The 27710-nt window shown below is 37.5% G+C and overlaps 1 protein-coding gene across 1 annotated transcript; it reads right to left on the minus strand.

The window, feature by feature from the left end:
* Nucleotides 1-990: 990 nt before the first annotated feature.
* Nucleotides 991-27710, minus strand: WDR41 (WD repeat domain 41). The gene is made up of 13 exons (XM_069880738.1): nt 27644-27710; nt 22687-22802; nt 18878-18926; nt 16925-17056; nt 16490-16552; nt 15917-16028; nt 14452-14514; nt 13124-13234; nt 11655-11839; nt 9490-9611; nt 8449-8537; nt 6515-6648; nt 991-4756 (listed from the first exon to the last, which is right to left on the minus strand). Exons 1-13 carry the CDS (start codon nt 27692-27694, stop codon nt 4604-4606), a joined length of 1380 nt encoding a protein of 459 aa, XP_069736839.1. The 5' UTR covers nt 27695-27710; the 3' UTR covers nt 991-4603.

Genomic DNA, 27710 nt, shown 5'->3' on the forward strand with positions numbered 1-27710 from the left:
ACTTCCCACTAATCTAGCATAAATTTGTTTCAATTCTATTGATGTTCTCCAGCTCTGTTTTTTAGAACTAAGTTCCAATAAGAACAGGTACAGTTGAGCAAGTAAACCTCAATAAACAGGATACAGTAAAAAAAAACCCCTGCACCATTTAAAACAACCTTATTACTATTACAGAGACTATCTCTCAGAGCACCACCTGTTCTTGTCTTTCTTTTCCATATAAAATAGGTGTCAAATTCCTTTAAAATTGGTGATATCATGCAGGAAAACAAGCATGTTCTGTATAACTGGTGCCATCCACGATTTCCTCTTAACATCTTAGAGATATTACCATGCAATGTTTGTCAAATTTTACACAAAAAACCAGAGTGGGACTTGATCCACATCTGGGTTTGTACACGTCTGTGTTTGTACACAGTCATTGGTTTTATTAAGCTGATCTAAACTTTATGGTAAGTCCATGTATTGTGCTCCTTACACCTAGGATGAACCTGTTGCTTTTTAATAAAAAAGTTTCCAGGTTGTAATTTATAAACAGCATTATAATTTGTACTGCTTTTTCTCTCCTAATAAAATGCTGGTTTGTTTTGTGATGTAAAAAGTATTTCAAAATATGTAAATAAGGTAGAAATCAAACATAGTTTTACATTAGTTTTAAAATATAAAATTTATGCTGACGCTTCCAAAGTAAAAATGCATATTTTTGTATATCTCATTTTAATCACATGCAGAACATAAAGATAAGTTTAAATTTTAGACTATTCTCAGACTATTGACTTAATAAATAATAGCAGAACTGCTGACTTTTAACACTGTGCACTCCAGGCTGCAGGCAAGAGCAACAAGGTTGTGGCTTCAGCTGAAGAAGCAGTACACTACTCATAAAAAAAGGAAAGATCTTGCAATGAATTCTTTGCCTCCCTTATGCTGTATCAAGAATTGAAGCTGGTAAAGGGGGAAAAAAAATAAAGAAACCAAAACAAAACCACAAAACAAACCACAGAAACCAAACAAAGTTCAGATTGCTGTGGAAGAAAAGTTACAGTAATTGTTGTTTACTGCAGGTATCTTGCATAATGTGCCAACTTCTTTTGTATGTTTTGTACCAAGTTCTGAAAACAAAAGTAAACATTCATAAAATGTATGTGCAGAGAAATGTATATAAGCTATATTTTTGTTAGAATTGTAATAGAACCTTACTTTTACCATAGCTAAGGCAGGTTGCTGTGTATTAAAATAATGCATTGTGTATATTCAAAGAATGGTGTTTCTGCTGAAGTACGTTTATTCATTCTTTTTTAATATATAGCGCAACATTCTTCAATGGATTTTTATTCAGATAAGTTGAACCCATGTCTTATAATGTAAATGCTTCGCTTTTACCACTCCATTACTTAGAACTCATGTTCTCAGTGCTTGTACCTTAACTATTCTGACGACTGAATGCTCACTGCAGCTTGTATTAGAGAAAAGATTTTCACACGATTCAAAGCTTTGTCATCTTTATTTAATTTGTTAAATATAGCAACACTGTAAGAGCGCATCCATGTAAAACATTTTAGTTCATTATTTTCGTCACACTTAATCATAGAATCATAGAATCATAGCATAACCAGGTTGGAAGAGACCCACCGGATCATCGAGTCCAACCACAACAAAGAAAAAGTGAATGATGGAAGGAGCCTAAGAGATCTAAGTTCAGCCTCAGTTCTGGTTCACGAGATAAGGTGTTCATGTGGAATCAGTACACTTGCTGCAAGATTCTGTGTTTCTTCCCATAGTCAGAGACTAAGTAAACAAGTAATTGGTGTGGAGATACCTCCTCTATAAGAGTAAAGGAGATCAGCATGAATTGTCATGTACCAGTTGTGGCAGATGTCCTAGACTATAAACTGTCCAGTTGGCTAACAGCTGCTTGTTTCAGCCCTACCTTTATCAACCCTACCCTTGTATAAATATTAAGGGTAGGGCTGATAAAGATACTTACTTTCATGACATGAACACATGGAATTCTGTCTTAACTGCAAGGTGGAGAAAGAAACGAGGACTCAAGTTGGAAGTAACATTTCTAATCTGGTCACCCTAGTTCTGTTCACTGCACTTCTCAGCAGCAAGTGACAAACTTTTTTGTTAACAGAAGGGGGCTGGTATAGCCTTACTGTGTTCACTGTTATGCTCAAAGAACTCAATTTAATACTTTCAACTCAAGCATCTTTAAAGGAAGAAACCCTTGGGACATCTATTACCAATGGAGTGTATTTGAGAACAATGGCACTTTTGACAGATATAAATATTTATACACACACAAAGACTACTAAAGACTGCATTACATCCCCATAAAAAGCACAGTGAGTTTTGTGACTAGAACTGTTCAGTTAAAGAGGTGTGTTTCTCTACAACATGTTCACTTAAAAGCTGTCGCATCAAAATGAAATAGCTGTTCTCTTGGAATAAGAAGAAGAGATCATAAAAAGATGATGTTCCCTCTCTCTGGTTATAACCGATGATAGGAGAACCATTCCAAAAAAAAAAATAAGTTTTATAAGCTTTAAGTTTAGTAAACGCACACTTTATACACAACTAAACTGTTATTTCTCAATTGAAACAAGATAAAAAGAGCTGAAGAGAAACTAATTTCCCCAGCTTGCACTGGGATAGACAAAAATGCAACACTTGCTGATGAAGACAAGTTGAAGCAATGCAGACTGATAGGCAAAAATGCTTAGAGCCTTCCTCCCCCATGTTTAATACCAAAGGCGTTTTACCATCAGTTGTAATTCAAATCCCTCTCTATGCTGGTCTACAGTATAGACAACCTGAGCAAAGAAGGTGCAGGTCAAGATTTAATGCTGAATTGAAAGGAGAATGTAATTTAACAATTTCTTCATCTGTTTTGATTTTTTTATAAATATGTCATTCTGAGCTCTACACTTATAATATTAGTTGTATAAGTTGACTAAAATGGGGGGGAAATATAGCCTAAAATTTTACTGTCTTTCTGCCCTGCCTTCCAGGGAAGAGTATGATCAGACTCAAGAGGCAAAGCTTCGCTTCAGGATAGTAAAGAGAAAGCATGTGCATGCAGGGGCTGGGAGAAGCAAATTAAAAGGCTCCTTAGTTTTCTTCTAGGAACATGGAGCCCCCTTTTCTGCTCTTGTCAGAGCTACTCAGACCTTCATTTTCATTTCTTTTACTGCAGCCACTGGATCTTGAGTCTGGCATTAACAGCCCTGTAGTCTCCTGTACTGAAAACAGTTCTCACTGATTCAAACAGAACAGATGGTGCTGAAAAGCTGCATGAGATTTTCTTCTTAGCCGTTCAAGTGCTGGATCTTCTGAGTAGGCCTGAGGACAGTGGCACCCTCTTCTACATGACATTATAACCACTAACCTCCCAAACTCCCTGCCTTCTCTAGCTTTTTTTCTGTTTGAAGGGTAACTTCCCACTCATATTCTCCTTCTCCTTCCCAGTTTCTTTGTATCAGTTCTGAGTCTAATGTTGCTGGGTGTTTTGGTTTTGGGTTGGCTGTTTTTAGAGTTTGGGGCTTCAATTTTTTGGTTTGGGTTTTTTGTCTTAGTTTGGAGTCTTTTCCTGCTCCTCTTTAACTTGCAGATTTCTGCTGCTATCTCATACTTGAAAAAGGCATTGTGTATTTAAGGGCTTTTTATTTTTAAACTCTAAAACAGTATTAACCTTACAAACTTGGTGCAGATTTCTCTGCAGTCAAACTTCGGCTAAACTTATTATTCACCTGGCAGAAGTGTTTTTCTAGTACTGAACACATCAAATGCTGCTGTGCAAGGAAGTATTATGCATGCTGAAAACTCATGGTAAGTCCAGTGCTTTTTATTAGATTCAAATTAATTCAATGAACACACTAAGGAAAGACTAAGCTAAACCAATCACACTTCATGCTAGACATGGTAATAGTACTGTATGAACTCCAGTACTGGAGGTTAACCTGTAGTAAAAATGCAGCTGCTACAAGTGAGGGATATCTACATACCTTGCTTTGCCAAAATTAAAACCTGACAAACTGGTATCGTCTGCTTTCCTTTTTTTGCTCTCAGTGCAGTAACTTCAAATGCAAAAAATCTATTTGAGGACTTGTTTCTTAGGGTTTTTTTGTAGATACATAAATCTGAGCCATCAGTAACTGAAGTTAAGTTTCAAAAAATAAGTTACATAAAGCAGAAAGCCTCAGATTGGTTTTGAGTGTTCCTTCTGCACATAACACCGTGGGATACCCCCAGCTCCTTTAGTTATGATGCATCTTAGGATTTTCACAGATCTTAATTTTGACATCCACCTGTATTTTAAACATTGGGAATAATATTAGAAACTATTTAGTAAGTCATTATTATCTTTAGTCTTTCAGGAGAACATCATTTCTGCTGACAGAGTAAGCCAGGTAAGTTTCAACATGCACCTTTGAGAACAGCAGTAGCACCTAATAAAAATTTCATGATATTAAATAAAATAAAAACATGACATTAAATGTAAGTCTTACCGGTAGTCATATTCCCAGCAGCTCAGACTTTCATTTACCCTCACATTTAACAGACATCCAGTTTATACGTATGTAGCCTGTATTCGAGTAATTCAAAATTTGAGCTGAAAATCACCATTTTGCGCCAATTTTTGAAATAGTGTTAAACTGCGGAGTCTAGATTCTCGTTCACCATCCTTCCACAAAATAATGAGGTGGTCAGCAGAGCACGTAGCTAGTCCCAGTTCACCAAAGTATAGGAACATCTGCAATGAAACCATTACTATTATCGTGATGCTCACATGAGATTGTCAGCTTGCTTAGATATTCAGTGCACAGTTGGACTAAACAAATACACCTCTCTGAAATGGTTCTGCTTGAACACAAGTGTGCAAAATCACAAGGTATACTTTCCATATGTTTCAGGCATCACGAAATCCCTACATGAACACAACTTTTAAACAGCACTTCACACTGAATGATCTCAGTTTAGAAAAGCTAAAGCCTTACAGATAGGGAAACTAAGATACAGAACATTGAAGAAACTTGTTCCAAGGGAGTGGTAGAAGAGTGAGTGACTTGCATGAACTCAGATCTCCTGGTTTCTTAGGAAAAGAAGCCACTGTTCTGTTCACTTGCATACACTATCTCCTTCCCACTCAGCACCACAGGCTACCATCACCAAGCTTGGAAGGATCAAAGAGTAAACAACTGTGACAGACATCAGCTTCTGCCTGGTCATACAGAGGAAGCCAAACCAGCAAGGATTGCGTCACAGGAGAGAAGTACAGCAGCAGTGGAGGGATTCTGCAAGAACAACGGAACTGACAAGTTGTGTAGTCATCCCTGACTTCAGAGACCTCCACAAAGCTGCCTACAATGAGTCATTAATTACAGTTCAACACAACACCAATGGAACCAGGTTACGTGATGCCGTTATGGCACACTTGCACTGTTCTGACTCTTGAGCTTGTTTAAGGGATTTGCCCAGGGGAAGCATTCAGGCCAAGGACTGTGCTTCAGCCTACCTGCTCTGGAAACATACATTTACTAGCTATGTGTTTCCAGTAAAAATAACTGGCCAAGCCCACATCTTTGACCATCACATTTCATCACCACTCAACATTTCTAGCTTCAACTGCTGCAGTCCGCTCAGTGTTTAAAACATTGCAGGAGATCACATTCACCATAATCTCTGTTATTCCTTGGCTCTGCAGCATCCTTCTCCAACATATGCTTCTCACCTTCTTTGCCTCTTGCTGAGTTACACACTATGTCCTCTTTTTTTAGATATCAACTTTCCATACTAGTATTAGGGCCTCTTTCAACAGTTTTTCAGAAAGAAAGATGGTAGAGAAGGGCAGAAAGCCTTGCAGAAATCCCTGCAGCAGAAAGGATCACCTTTCATCTTTTGGCAGTAGCAGTTCTGAAATCCAGTCTCATGAGGATTAGCACAACTACTTCAGAACTATACCACTCCTCTCTACATGCCCTTCCTCCAAAGTCCATTGTAAGAAAGTGGTTTGTTGCTTTAATGGGTTTGTCAAGCACAAAGAAGTGGGGTGGGAAAACGCAATTTAAAACAAAAACATACCTTCTTAGGCAGACAGAAGCACAGAATAGTACCTGATCTAAAATTAAGACTTCCTTAAGACTCACAGCACATAGGACTACAAAATTCCTGAATGGATTTTGTTTTATATGAACCCTTGTTAAGACTACAAAGATGGAATCTGAAACAAACACACAGTTCTCAGCTGTTTTGTTTACAGTCTATAAAGAAACCAAATACCTCACTAGATTATCTGTAGGGTCTATGTATATATCTGTACACACAATCCTCAGGCATCAGTGAGTGTTTGAGAAATTCAAGTCAGTATGTATTATTGTTTTCATACTGCACTAAACATACCACACAGTCAATGTGTTTCCAGCTTCCAGAATAGGACAGTTGAAAGTTAGAACTTTTTAAGAAACACTGCCGAAACTACATTCACCTTTTGTTCTTACTAAAGCTGACCTACCTGCACAGCTGATGAGTGACCTATCAAATCACCAAGCAGCTCCAAGAAATACATAGGTGTATTCTCCTGCATCTTCTTAGCAGCTTGGTTTGCCTGCTTGTTTGCCCTTCCAAATCCCCACATATTGAAAAACCCTGTGGAAAAACAAAAAACAACCTTCTATTTTGGCAAAAATCACGAACACAATTTATTTCCTCTAGCCAAAGAGAGAACTACAGGAGTCACTTAAATTCTAAAAGCAGAACAGTCTGCATGGCAAAATGACAGAAGCACGGTACTGTGCAGCATTTCTAGATCTGGATTATTAACTTAAGGGGGACAGGAAGCATAGTCACTTTGTCTCTTGTCCTTACTAATTGCAATTTAACAAACATCTCACTTGGATGAGATAATATACAGATTTAGCAGCAAATCCAAGGACTGCCTAAATGACTAACTTAACAGCAAAGGTAGAAGCAGGACAGTAACATTTACCTTTGCTCTGTCCTCCTAAACTGTTACTTGTGCAAAACGGAGAGAAATGAGGTGCCAATCTCTCCCCTATTTGTCCTGCACTAATGCATTAGAATGCTGGCATGCAGACAACAAGCAAATTTCTGATGCTGAATTGCCTTTTTTCACAATGCCCACTAGATTCCTCCTTCAGATTTAAAGCTATCAGTCAAACCGGAGCATAGTTAGTACTCCACATGTTCCATTTAGATAGCAAGAGAACAGAGATCTATGCCGCAGCCTCCACAAGAACTGTGTAGTAGTAATGAGAGTAGTAAGAAAGGTGGGTTCTGTACACAAGCAGTTCACACTTTCATCCTGACCCTTCCCTCAGCCCCATCAGCACATAAAACACAAAGTGTGCTAGTCCAAGTCCTTGGTGCAAGTGAGATAACTGGAGAGATGAACAACTACTTCTTTAGAATAAAAATAAAGCAAATCAACAGCAGTTCACCTAATTCAACTACTGCATTTGATTTCTTTCAAATTTCTCCAATACAGGAGCTACAGATTTCAAATGTGAAACCAAATACCATTTGTCACGATAAGAAGCAGAACTGTGTAGACCAGCTCTCACCAGCAATACTGAAGACATGCCTAGAAAGGGGCTTATGAATCAACCCAGGCAGCAAAAAAGATACTTGCAAAAATTACCATCAACAAGTGAACAGCCAGGTCAATAAGATACATCAAGAAAATTATTCACAGCTCAAATAAAAAAAAGTAACACAAGAAAGTAACACTTCATTCCTGTTCCCAGTCCATAACAATAATTATGTAGTCCACAGCATCTGTCCAAAACCACAAACACCACTGCCCAGGGAAGCTGCTGGCCTAGTCAAATGAGCAGAAAGCAATACACGGGCAATGCCTGCACTTGGGTAAAACGCATCCTGCAACACTAGCAACGAGCCCTGAGAACTGTGATGCCCAGAGGTAGTACGTAAGTGAAATTTGGTACAGCCTCAAAATGAGTCCCAACGTTCATTCACGGAGGAAGTTCAAGGAGGTGATCTGGAAAACACTATTTTTTGTGCCAGCTGCTCATCCATAAGCTTCTCTTTAATTTTCTTTACAGGGTCCTGCAACTATTCAGTCTTGCACGACAGAGGATCCAGCACAATCAGTATAAGGAGAAAAGGATCAAGGTTCAGTACAGGTCATAATTTTTGTTAAAACAGCTGATGCAACTTTAAACACTAAATAAGTGTATGGCACAGAACTGATTCAGTTGGACCTTCTAAATTCCCATATCAAATCTTGGAGGGCTTGTACACCCATGCCTTCTTCAGTTTCTCTCCCATACCCCCTATCAGTTGGTTGACCACAAGACATTATCTCTTCTTACTAAGACTGTAAGCCTCAGTATTCCTGTATAGTGAATACTGAGTTTCCCATTATCACTTTTTAAATGTTCTTTTTACTTCCCACTACTAGCAAACCTGTTGAAACTGGTTCAGCTGGCAGCTGCTGCTTTTCTCGGAGCTCCCAAATGCGCACACTGCCATCTTCTGAACAGGAGATCAGCTGCCTGTAGAAACAGTTGATAAGCAACACTAGCATGGATAGTGAAAGGCACAAGTCACCTTGTAATGCTTCTATAAAACAGACAGCAAATGCCTTAGGTTCTACACAAGTTTACTAGAACTCTCAAACATTGCAGGATATCAAAATCTTCCATAGAAACAAGGTGCACCCCCACCAGGGCAAACTATACTGGACTTAGAAAATAAGTGGAAAAAAAGAAGACAGAGCATGCCACTGTAAAACAAAAAACAACAAGTCTAGACTCTGCAAACACAGCTGCACAAACAGGCTTCCATCAGCTTACTTTTGTTAAGGAAGAACATTTTTCTTATGGAAAAAGAACAAAAGGAAATAAACTCCTTTTCATTATGTGTTTAGAACAGCACATGCATTTACAAGATCAAGGCTCTAATTTTTAATATTCTGACAGACTTTTATTCCATTGAACAAGAGCATAAAAGGATCTAACACCACAACTACTAGTTTACATACGTGTAGCTAATTGTCCAACTTGGCTGTCAAAATAAGTTCCAGTTAGAAATTCAGCAATAATGAAAAAAGGCTGGAACTTATCTTTTTTCCTTAAAACATTTCAACTGCTATGGAATACTTAGTGAAACATATTTACATAATAGGCCATAGGCCTTTGGTTTGTAGAAGTAAAATGCCACTAAGCTATACTTTCACAAGGTAGACAAAAGTATTTTATCACGTCGGATTTTGAAAACAGCCAAGATATTGTACTCTGAGCCTGTGCATCAACCATAATGGATTACAGTTATTTCACATTGAATTTTCAAAAATCAGATCAACAAGCTCTATCTAATAAAAGCAGATCAACCCAAAGATCAAGCACCTGCCCTAGAAATTAGATATAGCTTTGCAGACTGTCTCTAGCCACCCTTCCAAGTTCTGCATTTCTTTACTGCACTAGCAATATGTACCATGACTTGTACCTGTTTGGAAGCTGCTCAATGTGCAGTACAGAGGAGTCGTGAGCAGTTCTCTGGCAGGCAATCACACGCTTCATTTGAAGATTATATACGTATATGCCTTTCCCAACAGCAGCAAACACACACTGGGAAGAAAATTCAATGGAACAAGTTGCAGAAACAGACACTGAAAGATCACCCTGCGTGTAATAGATTTCCAGCAGTCCTATGACATCATCTAGCCTGCACTCTCTACCTTGTTTCGGCCCTCACACTACTGTCTTATTCCAAACCAACACAATCAGCCAGTTGTTTATAGAAACAATACCTTTTTTTTTTGGAAATGAGATATCCTCCTACCTCTAAGCAGTTTTTTCATTTTCATCTTGTATCTTACAGTCTAAGTAGAAACCAAGGATGCCAATAAATCAACAGACATATGCATTAAACATTTATGTTCTTACACTAAAATAATGTTCTGTGTTTTTGCAAACTTTTGTTTTATCAAGAGAGACTGAAAATACAGGAAGCTGTCCTGCATCTTTGTCTTTTTATTTTAAATTTCACTGAAGCTGCAGAATGTCTTCCCCAAGCATTTGGGCCCTATTGAGTGTAGAAAAAGAACCCTTTCATAGAAAGGTATTATGCAATATTGCAAAGATCTGGAGCCATTTTGCATTCAGTGCTCTTCTTCAGAAAAGTGCTTGGATTACATCTCATGACCATCACAGCCCTAAGAAGCCACTAACAGCTTAATGATCATCAGACCTGGACATCCTCATGACTTATACAAACATACAATTGTGTGTATATACACACACTAAATATTTGGTACCAAACCAGGGAGTGCAAAACACTTCATTCAGTACATATTTCAGCTTTTGAACAGGCCTTGTTTAAGTGATGTTATGCTGGACCTTTTCCCTGAAAGACCCACTTCCATCTACACAGCCCAAAAAAAGCACCTTCTGCTTCAGGATGTAATGCTAGAATGACCTGCTCTCCGACCATTTAAAAAATCTCACAATAAATAAAATTCTGCAGCAATTTGTTCAGTTCAGTTCCATGAACAGAAGAAACAGCAGCCTTAGACTCTACATTCAGTGTTTTAATGACTTCTGAACTTCCCAAAACTCTTTCCCTTCCATCTTAAAGCACATCTCATGTAGCTTTTAATCAGGGAGTTAAAATGTTCTGAAGCCAAATAACAGAACTTATGCTGAACAGGATTGGCTTTTTGCTCTTTCTAGAACTAGGCACTCACAGCAAAACTACTGGAGATCCTGCGTTTAGAGACAACTGCATCTGTTTCCCCCAACAAGTTCCAATGTTTCTGTCTCCAGTGTTCTAGGAATGCTCTTTTCAGACACAAGTGCATCTGGTGACTACTTGGCCTTCACACTACATTCAGGTTTTTCCATAGCTTTTATTCTGTTACAGATCATCTCTTTGAATGAATTTCCAGGAATTCCTTTCTTAATCATTCCCCAGCAATGAATCTACAGGCCCCAAAACAGAATCCCACTGTACCCCAAACCTGAAACATCTTTTGCTTTGGCACAAACAGTTGGTAACATTTCACCACAGTAAACAACAACTTGAGCATTTTTAGTGTTTCCTAAACAACTGTGTTCTGCCTAAGTATGCAAGAACTCTTGGATTATCTCCAAAGCATGATTGCAGTCAATTGGGTTTTGGAACTGTATTTGTACTCTGTACAACTGAGTATAGCCCATCCGAACAAAAGCAGCAGTATTTCTTTACTACTAAGCATAGAGATATAACTATTCCTTAATTCACTTCCATAGTACCCTCAGCTATAACTGTTCAAGAGTCACATTATACTGGAAACGGCATTTCTAGAATCATGGAACACAAAATATGTATGCCATCAAAACATACTCCTCCTGTTTATTTTTCTCTAATGCTACTGTAAACAACTAATAAATCTTCGTCAGTAAAAAAAAAAATGTCCATTGTTAGCTCCCATACCATCAACATATTATAATCTTCAGTTAACTCAATGACCAAGATTTATACAAAAACTGTTGACTGTATAAAAATAGCTGTACATATTTAAAAGAAGCCTCTCATATTGAAAGAAGTAAATTGAAAATACAAAACACTTGGCCTTCTGTGGCAAGGTCATGCTAGCTCACTTGAAGTTTACTGTGTTTAAAGCTTTTTACCTCCTCGTCAGATGTTAAGTGTTGCACTGAAGTTTCATTTGGGCTTTGGGTTAACTTAATTTCTGGCTGCGCATCTGGATGGACAGAGGAGTCCCAGAAGTTGCACTCAGATGCCTGTTTTGTCCAGTCAAGTGCATCCCAAACTATTAATTCACCCACATAAGAACCCGTCACAAAAGTAGAGTCTAGAGAAGAAAGGAAAAAAAAAACCCACACATAGAAATCATACGATACAAAAAAATCCATTTCACACAGAAATTTAAGAGCACCTATTTTCAAGTGTGTAGATTGTGCAGTATGTAACTAAATGGACAAAATACCCTCCCCTTGAGCAAGTACTCATTTGGTTACCTAGCATAGCTTAGATGAGCAAAAGGAGACAAGCTCCCTCTTGTAAAATTAAAACTAGGAAGGAGAATATTCACTGGTAACAATGCACAGTATAGCAGAGAAAAGGCAAGGAACACCACGAGAGGTGTGTGCAATTATTTGAAGATCATTTGTTGCCTACATAGTAAACCCTTCTATTCCTCGGACAAGCAGGTGTATTAGCTCTCCTCAGGCACAGCAAAGTATGTGTTTGTCATAAACAGCAATACTGAATCACAAATTAAATGGATGTGTTAATGGCAAGACAGAAGTAGCCATTCAGGAACTTGTCAATCACACACACAAAGGAACTGATTCAATAATACTTAACACAAGTAGCATATTATCTTTTTAAGTCCATTATTGTTTCCCCTTCATAATCAATAGGGAGAAAATAATAACAACAGGAAAGTGAAGAAAAAACTACCATAGAATCAAAGTTTTCTTCTTTCTAGTTTCTTGTTACCTCTGTACCACAGCCCCTTTGTGTCAACCACATTGACACAAAAAAGCCCAAAGGGCAAACATATGCTCTATCACACCAGGAATAACTGGTCCTGGGCTCTATGTGCGCTCCATAACAAAAAGACAGGGAAGAACAAAGTAGAATCAGTTGGTACCTGGGGTACACATAATTTCAGGTAACAGTTCAGTATTGCAGCAGAGATATTCCAGAGCTTCTAAATAATGACCCTATATGCAGGCCCACATCTGCACACTCAGAACTTTCACTCACCTTGTGACTACAACTGCAAACAATGTGGCACTGTATATTCCATTTTAAGAACAAGAAGGAACAAGAAAGAATAGGATTTTAAACATTCCCAAAAGGAAGAAGACCCAGAGTTGTATTCCCATTAGTGATGTTGCCTCTTTTGAGCCTTTTCTACACTGCAACCTGCCTGGTTTCACTTCACTATTAATCATAAATAAAGCCATTATATTTTCACGTTTCACTGTATTTGCAGATACACAGGAAGGTGTATCTTCTGGTTATGAAGTTTCACTCCAGTTAAAAGTTTGGTCCAAATAAAAACTTGAGAGTTGAAATATTCCACTAGTAACTAACAAACAAAGTAACATTATAAAACAACTCTTACCATTGACACTGACTAATGACAAAATGTTATCCTGATGGTCAATAAGGCGTTTTACTTCAAGGACATTCCAGCCTTCGGACCCGTTGTTTGAAGCAATCAGTCTAAAAATTACTTCAAAACAGAGAGAGAAATTGTCTAAATAAGCTTTACCATGCAGAATAAAATGCAACTATGCTTAAATAAAACATGTAATTTTCAGAAAGACACAAATTAAAATATATTGTAAATGAGACAGTGAAAGATGTGTAAAGCCACTTACGACCACTCATAACACCAAAACACCGAAAACAACAGGGAATAAATTATTTCAGTGTTATTATTAAAACGTTACTACAGCAACTATAGGATAAAATATGGCAGCCCAATAACTCTGCAATTCAGAGAATCAGTCAACATCACAAGTTCCAGAAAGCAGAAGTGAACAGTATTGGATAACTTTAGGGATAATTAAGGCAAAACATCTGACTGAGAATTATTATTCAAAATGAATTAATATTCTCTCTCTGCAATATGGCAATCAAAATCTTCAGGAATTAAGACTTTATCTTACGCAGTCTTGGAATTTCTTTTAGGATATCTGAAGGGCACTCAGAAGAACTGTGGGAAGTTCAGATGGAAGTTTACATTGTAAACCAATGTCTAAACACAAGAAGACAATTTTTAATTTGCTCCCGATTCCTTGCTCAGAGCATCAGATTGCTCTTGTTCATCTATGTGTTTAACCATACCGAGTGAAGTCTGCTGGTTTACTGATTCAGTGCTCTGCTTTTTCTCCTGGATTTTCTTCCATACTTAGAAATTTCAGTAATTGTATAGAACACTCTCATTTCAAAGACTCTCCACTGACAGCCAGCTGATGATTTACAGTTTGTATACACAGAAAGCCCTGTCTTCAAGTGGGCAACATAAGCCAACACATTGTCTCCTTATAGCTTTGGACAGTACAATGAGATTGGCAGTATCTCATGCTACTGATCTTGCGATAAGGAGGCTCTAGAGAAGCCTAGTATCTGACAGCTCAAACGGTGAATTCCAGACCTTCTCCAGGCAGATCACCTCAATTAGATCTGGAAAGTGGGCGACAACAGCAATAACAATAACAAAGAATAAGAAAAGTTTAGTCATGCAGATCTCAGCAAAATTCCTGAATGATATTAGCACTGTCTGCCTCTTTGTCAAATAAGGAAAAAAGAAGTAACGTTGTTAATCACACTTTGGTATCATTTACTTTTCCTATACAATCCCAGCAGCGTGCTCTTTGCACATACCTCTGATGAGCAGCTGTTGTAGAGGAACATGGACATTTAACAGAAATGCAACATACTTACCTAGCTCTTTGCCAACAGCTGCTGCCACACAATTTTTAGGCAATTCAGCCAAAGCACTGATACCTTTGAAAAAATACGGGAGATGTGGAAGATAAAGATATTCATTGGCCACAAAAAAACACAGCAAACTGTTAATTCCTTATTCACAAATTTCTTTGCAATCTCTCTTCCACCTATAAGCTACTATCAAAATAAAAGCATGTTGCCTGGAGTAAAAGTTAAACGGCACTGGAAGGGAACAGATTGCCTCAGATGGAGGTGGAGTCAGGAGTTTTAGCCCAGAACCCTGCAAAATTCTGAATTTCAAACTTAAGATGAAGTTGGGAATCAACAATCTTTTTATTTTAAATACAGTGAAGATGTCTATGTCCTAATGCTGGACAACATGAAAAACTGTGGTCATTATTGAGACTCTAAACATATGCTCTACCAAAGTTTTTAGGTAGTGGTACTACCACAGTATGCATGACACCAAAAATAAAGTGCAGAGCAACCTGAAGAAGAGTAGGGCACAAGAAAATGTTCAGCTTGCTCTTATTCTGCCTTCATCCTGCACAGAATTTCTCCAGTTGGTGCTGCCACACCATTAAGGGAAAATTCCTCAAGGAATAAGCAATCTGTAGTTCTCCTCACAAAGAAAGCAAGAGATTAGGGGTAAGAGAAGGCCCATAGTGCACATTCCATTGACCCTTTGTATAAAAGTTTCAACAGCACTTCAGGCTACACCTCAGGCTAAGCACTACAGCACCACTTCCAGCTGGTATTTGGCATGATATATTATATTCAACCCAAACCAGTATTAATATCCTCAAAGACTCAGAAGGATTTGCCTACCACTACTCCATTCTGTGACAAAACTAAGGAAAATATTGGTTCCAACTTTGAAATGAATTTATGGCTTTGTAGGTATCTTTGTAACATATCACAATAACATGCAACAATTTTCTTCATGTGGCCAGATTATATATAAGCTGGTTAATAGGAAAGTGTGATTGACGTTGAGATCTGATTTACCTTTATTGTATTTCTAGCAAAATCTGCACTTTCTACATCAACAGTACTCACTTTTAATAATAAAAGGAACTCTTTACTGCTCTACTACTACAAAGCTCTACTTAGCAATAATAAAACCCTCACTCTTTAACAGAGAAAGCCAGCCTAAGGATCTGGTCCACATTACAGCAAACATTCATAAATCAGCATTCAAGGTCTAGCCCTGTAAGTCCAAGCTGATGTATAGTTACTGAGATTTGACATATTCTAAAATACACACAGCACAGGAGATTAAAAGCAGCCTTAACTCTGTAGTAACGATTAAGTCTGACATTTAAAAAAATAGAGAGAGGCTCCAATACATAATATTATCGTTAGAATTAAAGAGAATTTGCCAAGTTGGTTTTGCATCATTACAGAGATCCATTTTACTTTCACTTCAACAGCCATAATGAGTCATTTACATTTTTACCTGCATCAGTAAGATGACTAGTCTTACACAAGAGATCTAATTTTCGGTTCCAAACACATAGATCACTCCCTCCAGACAACCATACATCCAGTCTTTGAAGAACTGTCAAACACTGCAGAACAAAAAGTCAGATATATGTCCCCTCCAAAAGTTCTACAGGGAATTTTTCAATTATGGTGAGCTTTAGCTAGATAAAGCTGTAAGTGCTATGAAATACAGTATTGAGGTGTCACTTCCCTGAGGAATACAGATTTAATTACATATTTATATTACAATTTCCCACCAAAGATCCAAAAACTGTTTTTTCAGTGATTTTTTTCTATTATTAAGATTCAAGAACATCTTTAACTGTAGGTTGCCCTTTCCAACACAGTAAAAAAAACAAGCCATAAAATTAACTTTGTTCTATATCCTTTCAAAAAGAAAACAGTTCCAAAAACAAATTAACAATTGTGGCCACTACTTACTCACTCAATATACACCTGTTCTTAAACCAAACACTGTTGTTCATTTTAAGACACTTGCCCATATTAAACAAAACAACCAACATACCTTAGGGTTGCCTCAGCTTACCTTTACAGTAGAATGGAAACAAGACACTTTCTGAACCTGTCTGCCAGTACTGCAGTCCCAAACCTGACTTTATTCATTAAGGAAACTAGAAGTTTTGTATATTATAAATGTAACTGCTGTGTTTGTAACTAAATGACAGATTGAGAAACAGGTATGCAGAGACTCAGTCTTCTAAACCCCAACTGTATTTTCAATATTTGCCCAAAAATACATACTAATAAAGGTCTGCTATGCATTCATTTTTGTAGTAAAGATCGCATCTAATTGTGAGGTGAGCAATAACTAGGAAAATCTAATAACAATACAGTTACACCTACTGGAGGTTATCAGCCATTAAATTTAAACAACTTGCAGCTTCTCAATGCTGCCTCTAAAAATAAAAAAACACAACAAAAAGTCCACAGAAATTTGAATCCTCTCCAGATCTAAGGATACAATAACTGTTCTATCAGCTGAAGCTGATAAAATCAAATGGTTTTTTAATTCACATGCATCTGATGAAGAAAATGGTGCTATAGCTGTAATTTTGTGTGTGTGTCCATGAAGTTCAAAAAGTTTTTCTCCAGTCTGAAAAATAAAACCACGGAAAATTTAAGAGTAAAATTTGGAAAATGCCTACTGTAGCACATGACATAGGTACCAAATGACTTTTGAAAGCAAGTATCTCTAATAGTCTAATATCTCCCTTTCTAAAGTAATTTATGGATTTACTTCTTACTGCCTTCAATTCTACTCAAGATCTCACTCAGAATTAAATAACATTAAGAATAAATGTAAAGGAGTACTACATAATAAAAACTAATCTAATAGTAAAAAATCCTCTAAAAGACTGTTAAAACTAAGATCGGTATTAAACTAATTTCATTTTTTGCCAATATTGGCCATTCACCTTTTTTAATGGATACTACAGTAACTCAGATTTTGTCGACTAACCCTGCCTTGAAAAAGTTTTTTTTTATTTTAATGTTTAGAAAAACCTGACCTTTACTTACATCAAACACAGTACTGCCAGTTTCCTGGCAGCTTTATTGAGTGTGTACATTATCTATAGCTTCCAAAGGTGGTCTAGCTAACTGCAGCTACTTCTGCTCTGTTTTGTTAGATAGCAAAATCCTACAAACAAACATGCAGAACCATACTGGCATTTCAATCATGCAATTAAAACACAGGGTAGTTATAAATGTAAATTCTTTACACTTGCGGGTTAATTTTTTATTTAAAAACTACAAAATATTTGTGATAACAAAAACATAACAAACATCCTACAGAAGTAGAAAATGGAACTCTGTTCCTAAGCAGGCTATTTAAATGAGTTTTACATCCACAGTCTGCTCAGAACATTGAGTGTATATACTCACACACGGGGTTTTGAATGCTCAAAGACAATTTCTTTTTCCAAATTATGGAAGTATACAAAGACCTTCAGCAACTACAAAGCACTAATTCAAACTGCTCAAAAAGAGGAAACATTTCAAGTTCCCCTTTCCACATCTCATGATTACACCATCATAAATGTCACATATAAATTTTTCAGAAAGTTCAAAAATGTTTACAGTCTTTCTTCCTTAATTTGTATGTTTGACACAGTTTAGACAGCACAGCATGTCTCTCTTTTAGACTTCCTGTTGAACAATCTAACTAGTATACTAGTCCTCATTAACAAGGGTCAAACGCTCATTCCTTCTCTACAATTTTGTCAGTGATACAGAGACACAGAGCAGAACAGCAGAACAGTGGGTATCACACTTACAGAGTACTATTCCCATGATAAATTTCATGTCTTAGAAAGGTTTTCAAAAGTTAAAAGATTTTTAGCACAAGCAAGTAACGACTCGTTTTTGCTCTGCATGAAATGTTTAATTTCCACTGACTTTGATGCCTTCCCAATAAAGTTTTCTGCTAGTTCTCCATTTAGTCCAATCAGTTATACTACAAATAGAGACTTCTAATAGAGCCACTGAAATGAACTTAAAAAAAATATATAAAAATCTTGGCAGGATTGGGACATTGCTACATATTTGTTGAGTTACTAGTCAACATTTCAGTGTTTACAGTAAATACTGAAATAAGAATTAAAGCCACAAGTTCATATACACTTCTGCCTTCCACATCATCATTTGATCTCAAATCTCTCTAAAATCACTATGTCTTCTCAAAACATTCCAAGTTTTAAAACTTGTTCTCTTGTGTTTACGTAACCTTTATGTCTCTAGCTCTCCTTTGTGAACTAAGGCTTGACAGACTCCCTCTACTTTTACATTTTCTAACAGCAGCTCCGCAGTAATTCTTATTTATTCTGCTTTTTCACTACTAGACATTTCTAACTCCTCTCCCCAACTTCTACCCTCTCCACAGCAGACAAGCTACTCCCCAAAATAATGAGCTAACCTGAGCATTCCACAGGAATATGATTCCATCATCTCCGGCAGATGCAAACCTGAAAAAAAAAAAAAAAAAGCAAGCTGTGAAAACTTTGATATAACACAATGCAATGGAAAAGCAGTAAATAGTTACACAAGAAAAGTGTTTACAAGACATAACAGAGTCCAGCTTTAAAGAACAAACACATATTTGTAAATCTCAATTATAGTTTATAAAGTGTAGTCAGTATATTTAAATAGGTGTTTATCAACATATACTTCATGTAAGAACAAACTTAAGAATTCCAATACATACTATTATAAATAGAATCCCACATTATAGAATTAATGCTCCTATTGTTTAAAAATATGAGATCTTGTACACCAAATAAAAGTGAACTCTAAAACCAAATATGATTAGCCAGAGCCAACTGACTGTAAGACATCTAACAACTTAAAAAACACTCACCTGAGTTCTTCCCAGGACTAGAAGACCCCAGGTACTTATAATGATATTTTAAACTCTGGCTTAAAAGAACTGGTAAGGGGAGTGCATTTGAGTTGCTAAACTTGACTTTGGATAAAATCCAGCAAGAAGGCAAATTATATCATGAAAAAATAGGTTCATATTAGCATATTAATCCCACATTAACAAAGTCTGATCTAAATTCAGTCTTTTTCCCTAGGCTACAGTATCTAACTAGCTATCCATATTTGCACCTTATCACCACCACAGCTACACTGTAGCTAAAGCACACATCCCTATTATCCCAGTGGAAACATATCATGGGCTGAGAAAGCCTAGAACAGAAGCAAGATCTTTCACAGAAAACTGTTTTCAGTTATTACTTGCAAATGTACCTGCCTTCTAAATGTTTGCTTCTTTTTTCAGCCTTCACCAAGTGTTAAAGAGTTAATATTTAGAGAACTAAAATTTCTACTATGTGCAAAAATGTAATGGAGAGGCTACACCACATTTGATTTATTGTTACCAGCTGTGAAAGGTTTCATTAGCTACACACATGCCCTTCCTTCCAGCCTCTTCCAAGTTATGATGTTTGTGAAACTTGAAACAGAGTAAGTTTTCAGGTATAAAGCAATAGGGGGATTACCCCTCTTTCTTCCACATAACCTCCTGTTTTATTCTATTATGGTTAAAAAAAAAATATTATAAAAAATAATGTAAACTACATTTTCTTCATATCTTTCATTATTATAAATACGCTTTGTTTTGTCACATCAAGAATTTAAAACAACAAACTCTTACAATTCAGCAATAACCCTTTAAATTCCAATTCCTTTCTTCAGTAACAGTGGAACTGTGTGCCATTTGAACAAAATTCTGGGACAAAAACTGGTGTCTGAAAGGAGACCTGAGTGTAATTCACTAACATGGAAGTTCAATAGGCTACTGTCGTGTATTTTCCTCATCTTCTAAACAGGATTTCTGTTTAAATATAAAGGTATATTATAGTCAGTTATCCTACAGCTACATTCTGTTCACCAAGGTGGGGATTCACGGGTCACCTGGTTCTTTTCCAGTCATGATTGCCATCAGGTATAAACTCGTCTGCTTCCTGAAGGAGCAAGTATTGGTCAAATGAGCAACAAAAACGGTTATTCTTAAAATGCGTTATGAACTCTTTTTAGTTTAATGTGTCAAATGCTAGAGTATTACATGTCATTTTATCTCAGCCCATTTTTTGGAACACTCTTGCTGAGGCTTAGCCTTCTTTAGGGATCTTCCAATCAATATGACCCTCACTTCATGTTCAAGAAACACAAGAGAAAAGTGAGAAAAAAACCCCAGCTTTCTGTTACATTTTTACAGGATTTATTTAGTATCTTCAAAAACCAATCTGAGAAAATTTTCCACTCACTGGTTTTAGCTGAGCCACTGAGAAAACAAGAAAATCCTTCTGCAAAATTCTCAATAAGATGATATTATCTAAAGACCTGAAGCGTGAAACTTGGCTTACAACAGTTGACAAAATGCACACAATTGAATAGCTGCAGAAACTAAATAAAAACAGTTCAGAAGCTGAGTAACAATACTAATTTTATTGAAAAGAATGAAGTGAAAAATATTATCAGCTGTTTAACAATCCAGAAACTATCATATTCTTGATAAATAAAACCTTAGAATTACTGTCCAGTGAAGCGACTCTGTTAAACTCCTCAAACTCTGAGAATACTAACCAGCTATATAACTTAACTTCTTATCCGTATGCTACTTAATAACCTATCTTCAATGTGGCTATCCAGGCTTTAGTTTTACACTGATCATCATTGGTTTAGCTTTAATAATTTACCTGCTACATACAATGAAGCCCAAAACAGTAAAAGCTTTCTTTGCATCAGATAGTGCCTGAAATCTAAGAATACTCTGATATTTCTATAAGGACAAATTACTTTTATTGAGTATGCGCTTTCAGAAAAAAGTACTCTGAGGAATGGAATAAGATTCTTCAGGCATTCCAAATTTGGACAAGACCACCTGCCTGATTGCTGTGCATGGGAAAGGAGAACCTTCCTTCACAAAACATCTGCTGTATACTGCAAGATACAAGCCAAACTATTACTTCTGTTAACTTTGTGTAGCGTATTGATGAACATTAGAAATCCCCTTCTGTGCCTAATCCATCAAAACAAAAACTGCTGCAGGCCCTTAACACAGAAACTCGTCTATTACTTACATTCTCAGTTCTAAAGGTTTTCTAGTTAATTCTCCACATCAGCCAAGAGTCACTACACTTATTATTGACCAAATGCTTCACAACTTTACTTTTAAAGCAGATAAATATTTTCCCTCTTGCTGGATTAATTTACATTAGAGAACATGCAAAGCTAATTTAGACAAAATTAGGATGGAAGCCGGGTCATAATGTAGAACTATCATAGTTCCTCCTTTCAGTCACAATTCCAAGGTGACAAAGGTAAATGCAGTGAACTAGTCTCTGCTTCACAACCAGTTTTGAACTTCTCAGATAACACCATCCTCAGATTTCACAATAACGTTAGACCTAGCTATGAGAAATTAAGAACAGAACAGATAAAGGCTGTCAGGGAATATATAAAAACGTGCAAAAAACTAAAGATTGGAAGAGAGCAACATAGGAACTGTCAGGTTTCAAAGAAGAAATACAGCAAGATTGAGCCAGATCTATTTGAAGGAGATAGATAAGGTACAGAGTAGGCATATGTTGAGGTTTACTAAGTAGTAATTCTGAATAAAGTGGTGAAAAATTGAGACACTGAGAAAAAAGCTGCATTAACTGAAGCTCTAGTGAATTAAGCAGAAGATTGGAAAGAAAGAAACAGCAGTGTTGAGTATTGCTGGGAATGTCATGTACAACTGCTGTTCTGAATCTGTCAGAGTCCATACAGCTTTTTGTAGAACCAAAATGTGAAATAACAGCTATCTTCAAATAAAAAACATGAAGCATATGCATCCACTCAGAACACTAGCAGACGCTACTACACACTGGCCTGAGAGAAAGCATGTGTATGCATGTACAGAAAGGAATATTAAACAGAGCAACAGCCTGAAAAAGAATAGCTGGATTAGCTAAAGGCACTTCTTTCAAATAAATTAATTTGTAGCAAGAAACATAATTACATTACCATTATTTTCTCATGGAAGTATAACTTACAACAGAAGCCAAAAGATGTAGTAACATACCAAGAAAAGGGAGGCCTTTTTTTAACTCCAGGCCTTTCCTGTTCTCCCTCATCAAAAATAAAAAGGGAGGATTAAAAATATTACTATATTTTCATAAATATTCTATGAAGTATGGCCAAGGATGCTGTGAAACAATTTGAAATGTTATTTCATACCTGAAATCATCTATTTGCACTAGAAATCGTACGATATCTTGATGACCTTTCAACACAAGGAGCTCTGTGTAAGGATTCTGTATTTGTTCTTCACCAATTGTCTGTACAGATGATTTCTAAAAATCATAAAAAAGAAATGAAAGTTATTTTGTACTGATATAATTATTTTTTTCAGTTTTCTGTAATGTCTAACAATGTGACTCGTATGAATGTTTAATTATATTTGAAGTAATAAAATTAAGTTTCTGAAATATCATTTTACCTTAATGCAAGTCATTACAAAAGATAATTTCTTTTTATTTCAAGTAAATAATATCCTTCTGTGACAAGTATTTTAAATCATAATACAGCATTTTCCTGTTTAACAAAAACATTTTGCGCTGCTTTAATGACTGATACAGCAAGACAAAAACCCAGCCTAGTCCTAAGCTGTCATGTGGAGACAACTTCATGAGTCAATTCACCACACATTCATTTTTTCATTAAATTATACCTCTTCCAAGAGGTCTGTGAACCTCTCATGTCTTTCATCTACCATTCAATTTTAAAATCCTATATAAGGACAACATACTTAAAATAAATCAGAATAAATGCTGTTCTGCTACATAATACATAAATCATCCACTGGGACTCTACTCACAAAATACCAAAGCAAATCTCTTAAAGTAATACAACAGAGAATGATTAATCATTTTATAGAACAGCATCTGCAATTACCCCCCAACAAGACTATTAATTAAAAGAACAATCAATCACTCAGAGCAAGCTCATCACCAGGCAGGGTCAACAAAATATTGTATAGGACTGCAGTTTCAAGGCACAATAGTTCTGCTAATCTTAGTCATCTGTTTGTTTCCATACAAGACAACTTCCTTTGTATGTAAGGTTCCACATTCTGGAACAAATTGGTATTAGACATTATTAGGAAAAAAAACAACTCTAAATGGCTCAATAGTAACTCAGTGATGGCACTCTTCTCCTTCAAGATTTATTTTACACCACAGCTAATATCACCTTACTTCCAGGATTGCCTGTTCTTTGAGGACTTCAACAGAACCCACACTGCCAAACAGCAATTACTGAACCCTGTACAACATGCAGCATATAGAAGAGGTAATCCTAAGTGATAGACAAACACGTTAGCCTCAGAAATGCCAACATTTTCTTGCAGGAATAATAAATTACTTTCTATTACTTCTGTATTGGTACTATGACACTACTCCTTAGAAGTTAAGAATGACAAAGTTAATAAATAGGGAAAGAAACCTGTGCTTATTTTTAAAATGAAGAGGTTGTCAAAATGCCAGTTCTTGTGATTTTATCTTGGTTTTGTGCTATCTGATGCATTTCATGAAGCAACTGTTCCTCATTTTATGCAATTATGTGAGAATAGCACTTCCTATTTAAAATAATGCAAGTAGAATCTGCACAATTACAGAGAAAAGTCGGACAAATGCAGAAACTTGGAGTTCAGCTGTCAAAAGCTAATCAAAACACTCCTTAAAAAAAATTAGAGTTCAAAAAATCCTAAGCAAATCTCAGCATCACTAGATGGCATTATCAGTAATATATTGCCAGAATATATTTCCGGTTTTATTTACTAAAAGAAACATACATTCACAACACAATTGTAACACCCCTTTGAAAAAGTCAGAATTTGTAACATTAACATCTTAATTCTATATTCTGCTCTTGCTTCCTATCCAGTACAAGACAGCATAACTTCTTTTGAACAACATATCTAGTCTTATTTCTTCTTAAATCTAAAAATGTCTGTGAATATTGAAAGGGAATGGATTCCATTAGCATCAGCATCTAGCTTTATCTTCTAAAAACTTGGCATTGCTACAAGAGAGTTCAATTAATAGTTTGTATCAAAAATAGCTTTCTTCAGAGAAAGGATGCATGCATAACCCAACAGTGGCAAATATTAATGAACATCTGAAGAGAGCATAGCTTGTATGACAGTATTGGGTGAAAACTTGTTATTTTGTTGTCAAAGTCTGAGCATGAGTCAAGATGCGGTCCAGTTCTTCCATTCTGCCACCTGTAACTTCGTTAAACGATCTGCAGGACTTTTGTTCCCATTGCTACCACTGGTTTGCTGAATAATGGTGATCATTTTGCTCCTCTGTGGAAAAACTGAGTAAGAAATTTTGACAAGGGTTAGTCCCCAAACTTTTTTTTTTCCTACTTTATGTCAAGTTGTTTAATCTAAATATTATTTTTATAACCACTAATTCTCTCTGTACTCTCAATAAATAAGGAAGCCCATAGCAGTGTGCGGGCTCTGGACTTACTGGTGTTCGTTTCGTGTGCTGTGTCTTCTGCCAGTCACAAAAAGGCCACGTGTCATTAGAGCAACATTGCACTGGGTGAACAGAGAAAGCCTCTGGCAAAGCTCTTCTAAATTCATTAAATGAAAATTTCTTCTTACCAATTTCTTTTTTTCACTAAGGAATTGAAAGTCATTTACATTTAAGCTACTGAATCTCTTCAATTGATGGCCATGGTTTATGTCTTTAGCAGGATGGCTCTGGTAACAGGAGCATTTGACTTCAGTAGCATCATGGTCCATATAAGCGAATTCATCATACTCCGTGACACATACATAAGTATCTATATACATTTGTATCCATGTTTTTGGTGAATTCTCTCCAAAAATCCCACTTTTAAATGCAATGCAAACAAAAGCCCTGCAGATCATGTTTAACCAAGGTACACATGGCAGACTGGAAGAACTGGACCACATCTTGACTCATGCTCATGCTTTATTAAATTACAGTGTAGCTAAGCTATAGTCAGAGTTTAAACTTCAGGGAGGGACACACAAGTGTGGTTTTTTCTTTAACACCTTAGAAAGCTGGTGCGTATTTCCCATCTTTGTTTTTAAAAGAACTGCACACAAACCTGCTGACTGCAATACAACCAACATTTTGACACGGATGTCAAAGGTCAGAGGCATTCCTAGATACCATCATTCCAAACTGGTAGAGGCCCAAATTTGCACCACCTACTGGCACTTGAAATCAACCACAATACTGCCATGGCTTCCTCAACAGCTGAAAAATACTTACTTCCTCACATTTGTCTAGATTACAGAAGCACCAAGTGTAAGGAACCCAGTAATAATGTTAATTGACTCTCATTAAGACCAGACTGACAACTTCAGCAGAGTTTTATGGACAAGAAAATCCAAATAACCTCTTCCTCAAATCAAGTAAACGCTTTTTCCAAGTAAGCTATCCGGAAGGACACCAGCATTGAATGCACTACTTAGGTCCAGTTTATTTATGGATTAGAAACTGAGAAGAAACGCTAGGAAAGTACTACAAACTACAAGTAGGCCACCTAAATAATACATTACTGCCTACACTTTACATTATCAACAAGTGAGTCCCAAGAGCAGGACTCCATATGCTTACAAGCTATACAACAGAAACTTCACTCATCCAGGACATGCTGAGCAGGATGGAGGATGCCAGGATGATTCTGACAGGGATGGCTGCCAAGACCTTCAGCTCCAGGTCAAGCTCAGCTTGGGGGTTTTGCTGCTTGCTTTTGTGCTTTTTATAACCCTCTTCTCTTTCTCTTCCATGAAGGTTGCAACACCTCTAACAGACATAGTCTCACAGGCTGCAGGCTAGCCCTGAAGGCCCTCTAGACAGCCCAGCTCAGCTTGGGCATTTTGCTGCTTTTGTGTCTTTTTACTCCTCTTTCTCTTGAGTGAAGTCTGTAACCCTTCTCACAGACATAAAGTCTCACAGGTTGAGATAGCCCTGAAGGGCCCTTGCTCTGGAGAGCCCAGCAAAGGGCCCAGACATGCCAACATGGGACAACAGACCCATCCCGAGGGGAAGACCCCTGCACAGACCCCCACTCCTCACAGCGCTCCAAGGCACCCCCGGTCCCCACCAGTAACATGCTGCCTGAGGGTGGCTGTCCCAACGGGCACCCCTGCCCCACCGGTGGACCCAGGCTGGAGGGACAGCGCTCCCTGCCCTCGGGCTGAGGGTGATACTGAAAATGCAGGTAAATACACTGGTTTTGGAGTTTTAGAAGCAAGCACCCTTTACCAAGGCTGGGAGCAATCTCCATCGATCCCATGCTGCCAGACAGGAGTTGGGACAGGGGCATTTCTCACCCACAGGTGGGTGTGTAGTGTTGCCAGCAAAGTTATGCATATTCCAGTACTTCTCAAGGATTAATTTTGATGTTATTATGAGCTTCGCAACAGTCAAAACTGTTGCTGATTTGGAGCTTTGGAGCCAGCCCTGCCTGACCTTGCCTTTGAGGGTGGGAGAAGCCGCAAACAGAGGTGATCACAGGAGAAAACACATCTGCTCAGCATGGATCAGACTTGAGTCAAGACATTGTCATCTCCAAGCAGTGTCTGGAAAAACTGTCTGAAAGAACACACGCTGTCAGAGGGACATTCTAAAAAAAATAATAATAATTACTTAGATGAAACTTTAGCTTGACTCAAAATATCCAAGTTTTTGTAATAGAAATAGATAGCTTTTATCAAGGAGACAGCACAGCTCAGTCCCTGCCCGGGGCTGAGGGGTCGGCACTGCCTGGTCACAGAATCATAGAATCACTAGGTTGGAAAGACCTCTTAGATCATCGTGTCCAGCCATTCCTATCTGCTACTAAACTGTATCCCTGAGCACCTCGTCTACCTGGCTTTTAAACACCTCCAGAGAAGGTGACTCAGCCACCTCCCTGGGCAGCCTGTTCCAGTGTCCAATGACCCTTTTTGTGAAAATGTTTTTCCTAATGTCCAGCCTAAACCACCCCTGGCGGAGCTTGAGGCCGTTCCCTCTTGTCCTGTCCCCTGTCACTTGGGACAAGAGGCCAGCACCCTCCTCTCCACAACCTCCTTTCAGGTAGTTGTAGAGGGCAATGGGGTCTCCCCTCAGCCTCCCCTCCTCAGGGCTAACCCCGACCCCGGTACCTCCGCCAGGCCCTGCGGCTCCCGCCCGCCGCCGATCAGCCACCGCAGCATCGCGCCTCCCCGCCCG

The sequence above is a fragment of the Phaenicophaeus curvirostris genome, chromosome Z (genome assembly GCF_032191515.1).
Source record: "Phaenicophaeus curvirostris isolate KB17595 chromosome Z, BPBGC_Pcur_1.0, whole genome shotgun sequence".
Taxonomy (NCBI): Eukaryota; Metazoa; Chordata; class Aves; order Cuculiformes; family Cuculidae; genus Phaenicophaeus; species Phaenicophaeus curvirostris.

Coding starts and splice junctions, on each gene's coding strand:
- WDR41 (XM_069880738.1), bottom strand. CDS start 27,694: ATGCTGCGGTGGCTGATCGGCGGCGGGCGGGAGCCGCAGGGCCTGGCG. Junction 17,057..18,877: donor TATTCCTGTGGAATGCTCAG/GTTAGCTCATTA, acceptor TTTATTTTTCAG/ACTGGAGAAAAACTTTTTGA. Junction 13,235..14,451: donor AGCTGTTGGCAAAGAGCTAG/GTAAGTATGTTG, acceptor TCTGTTTTGAAG/TAATTTTTAGACTGATTGCT.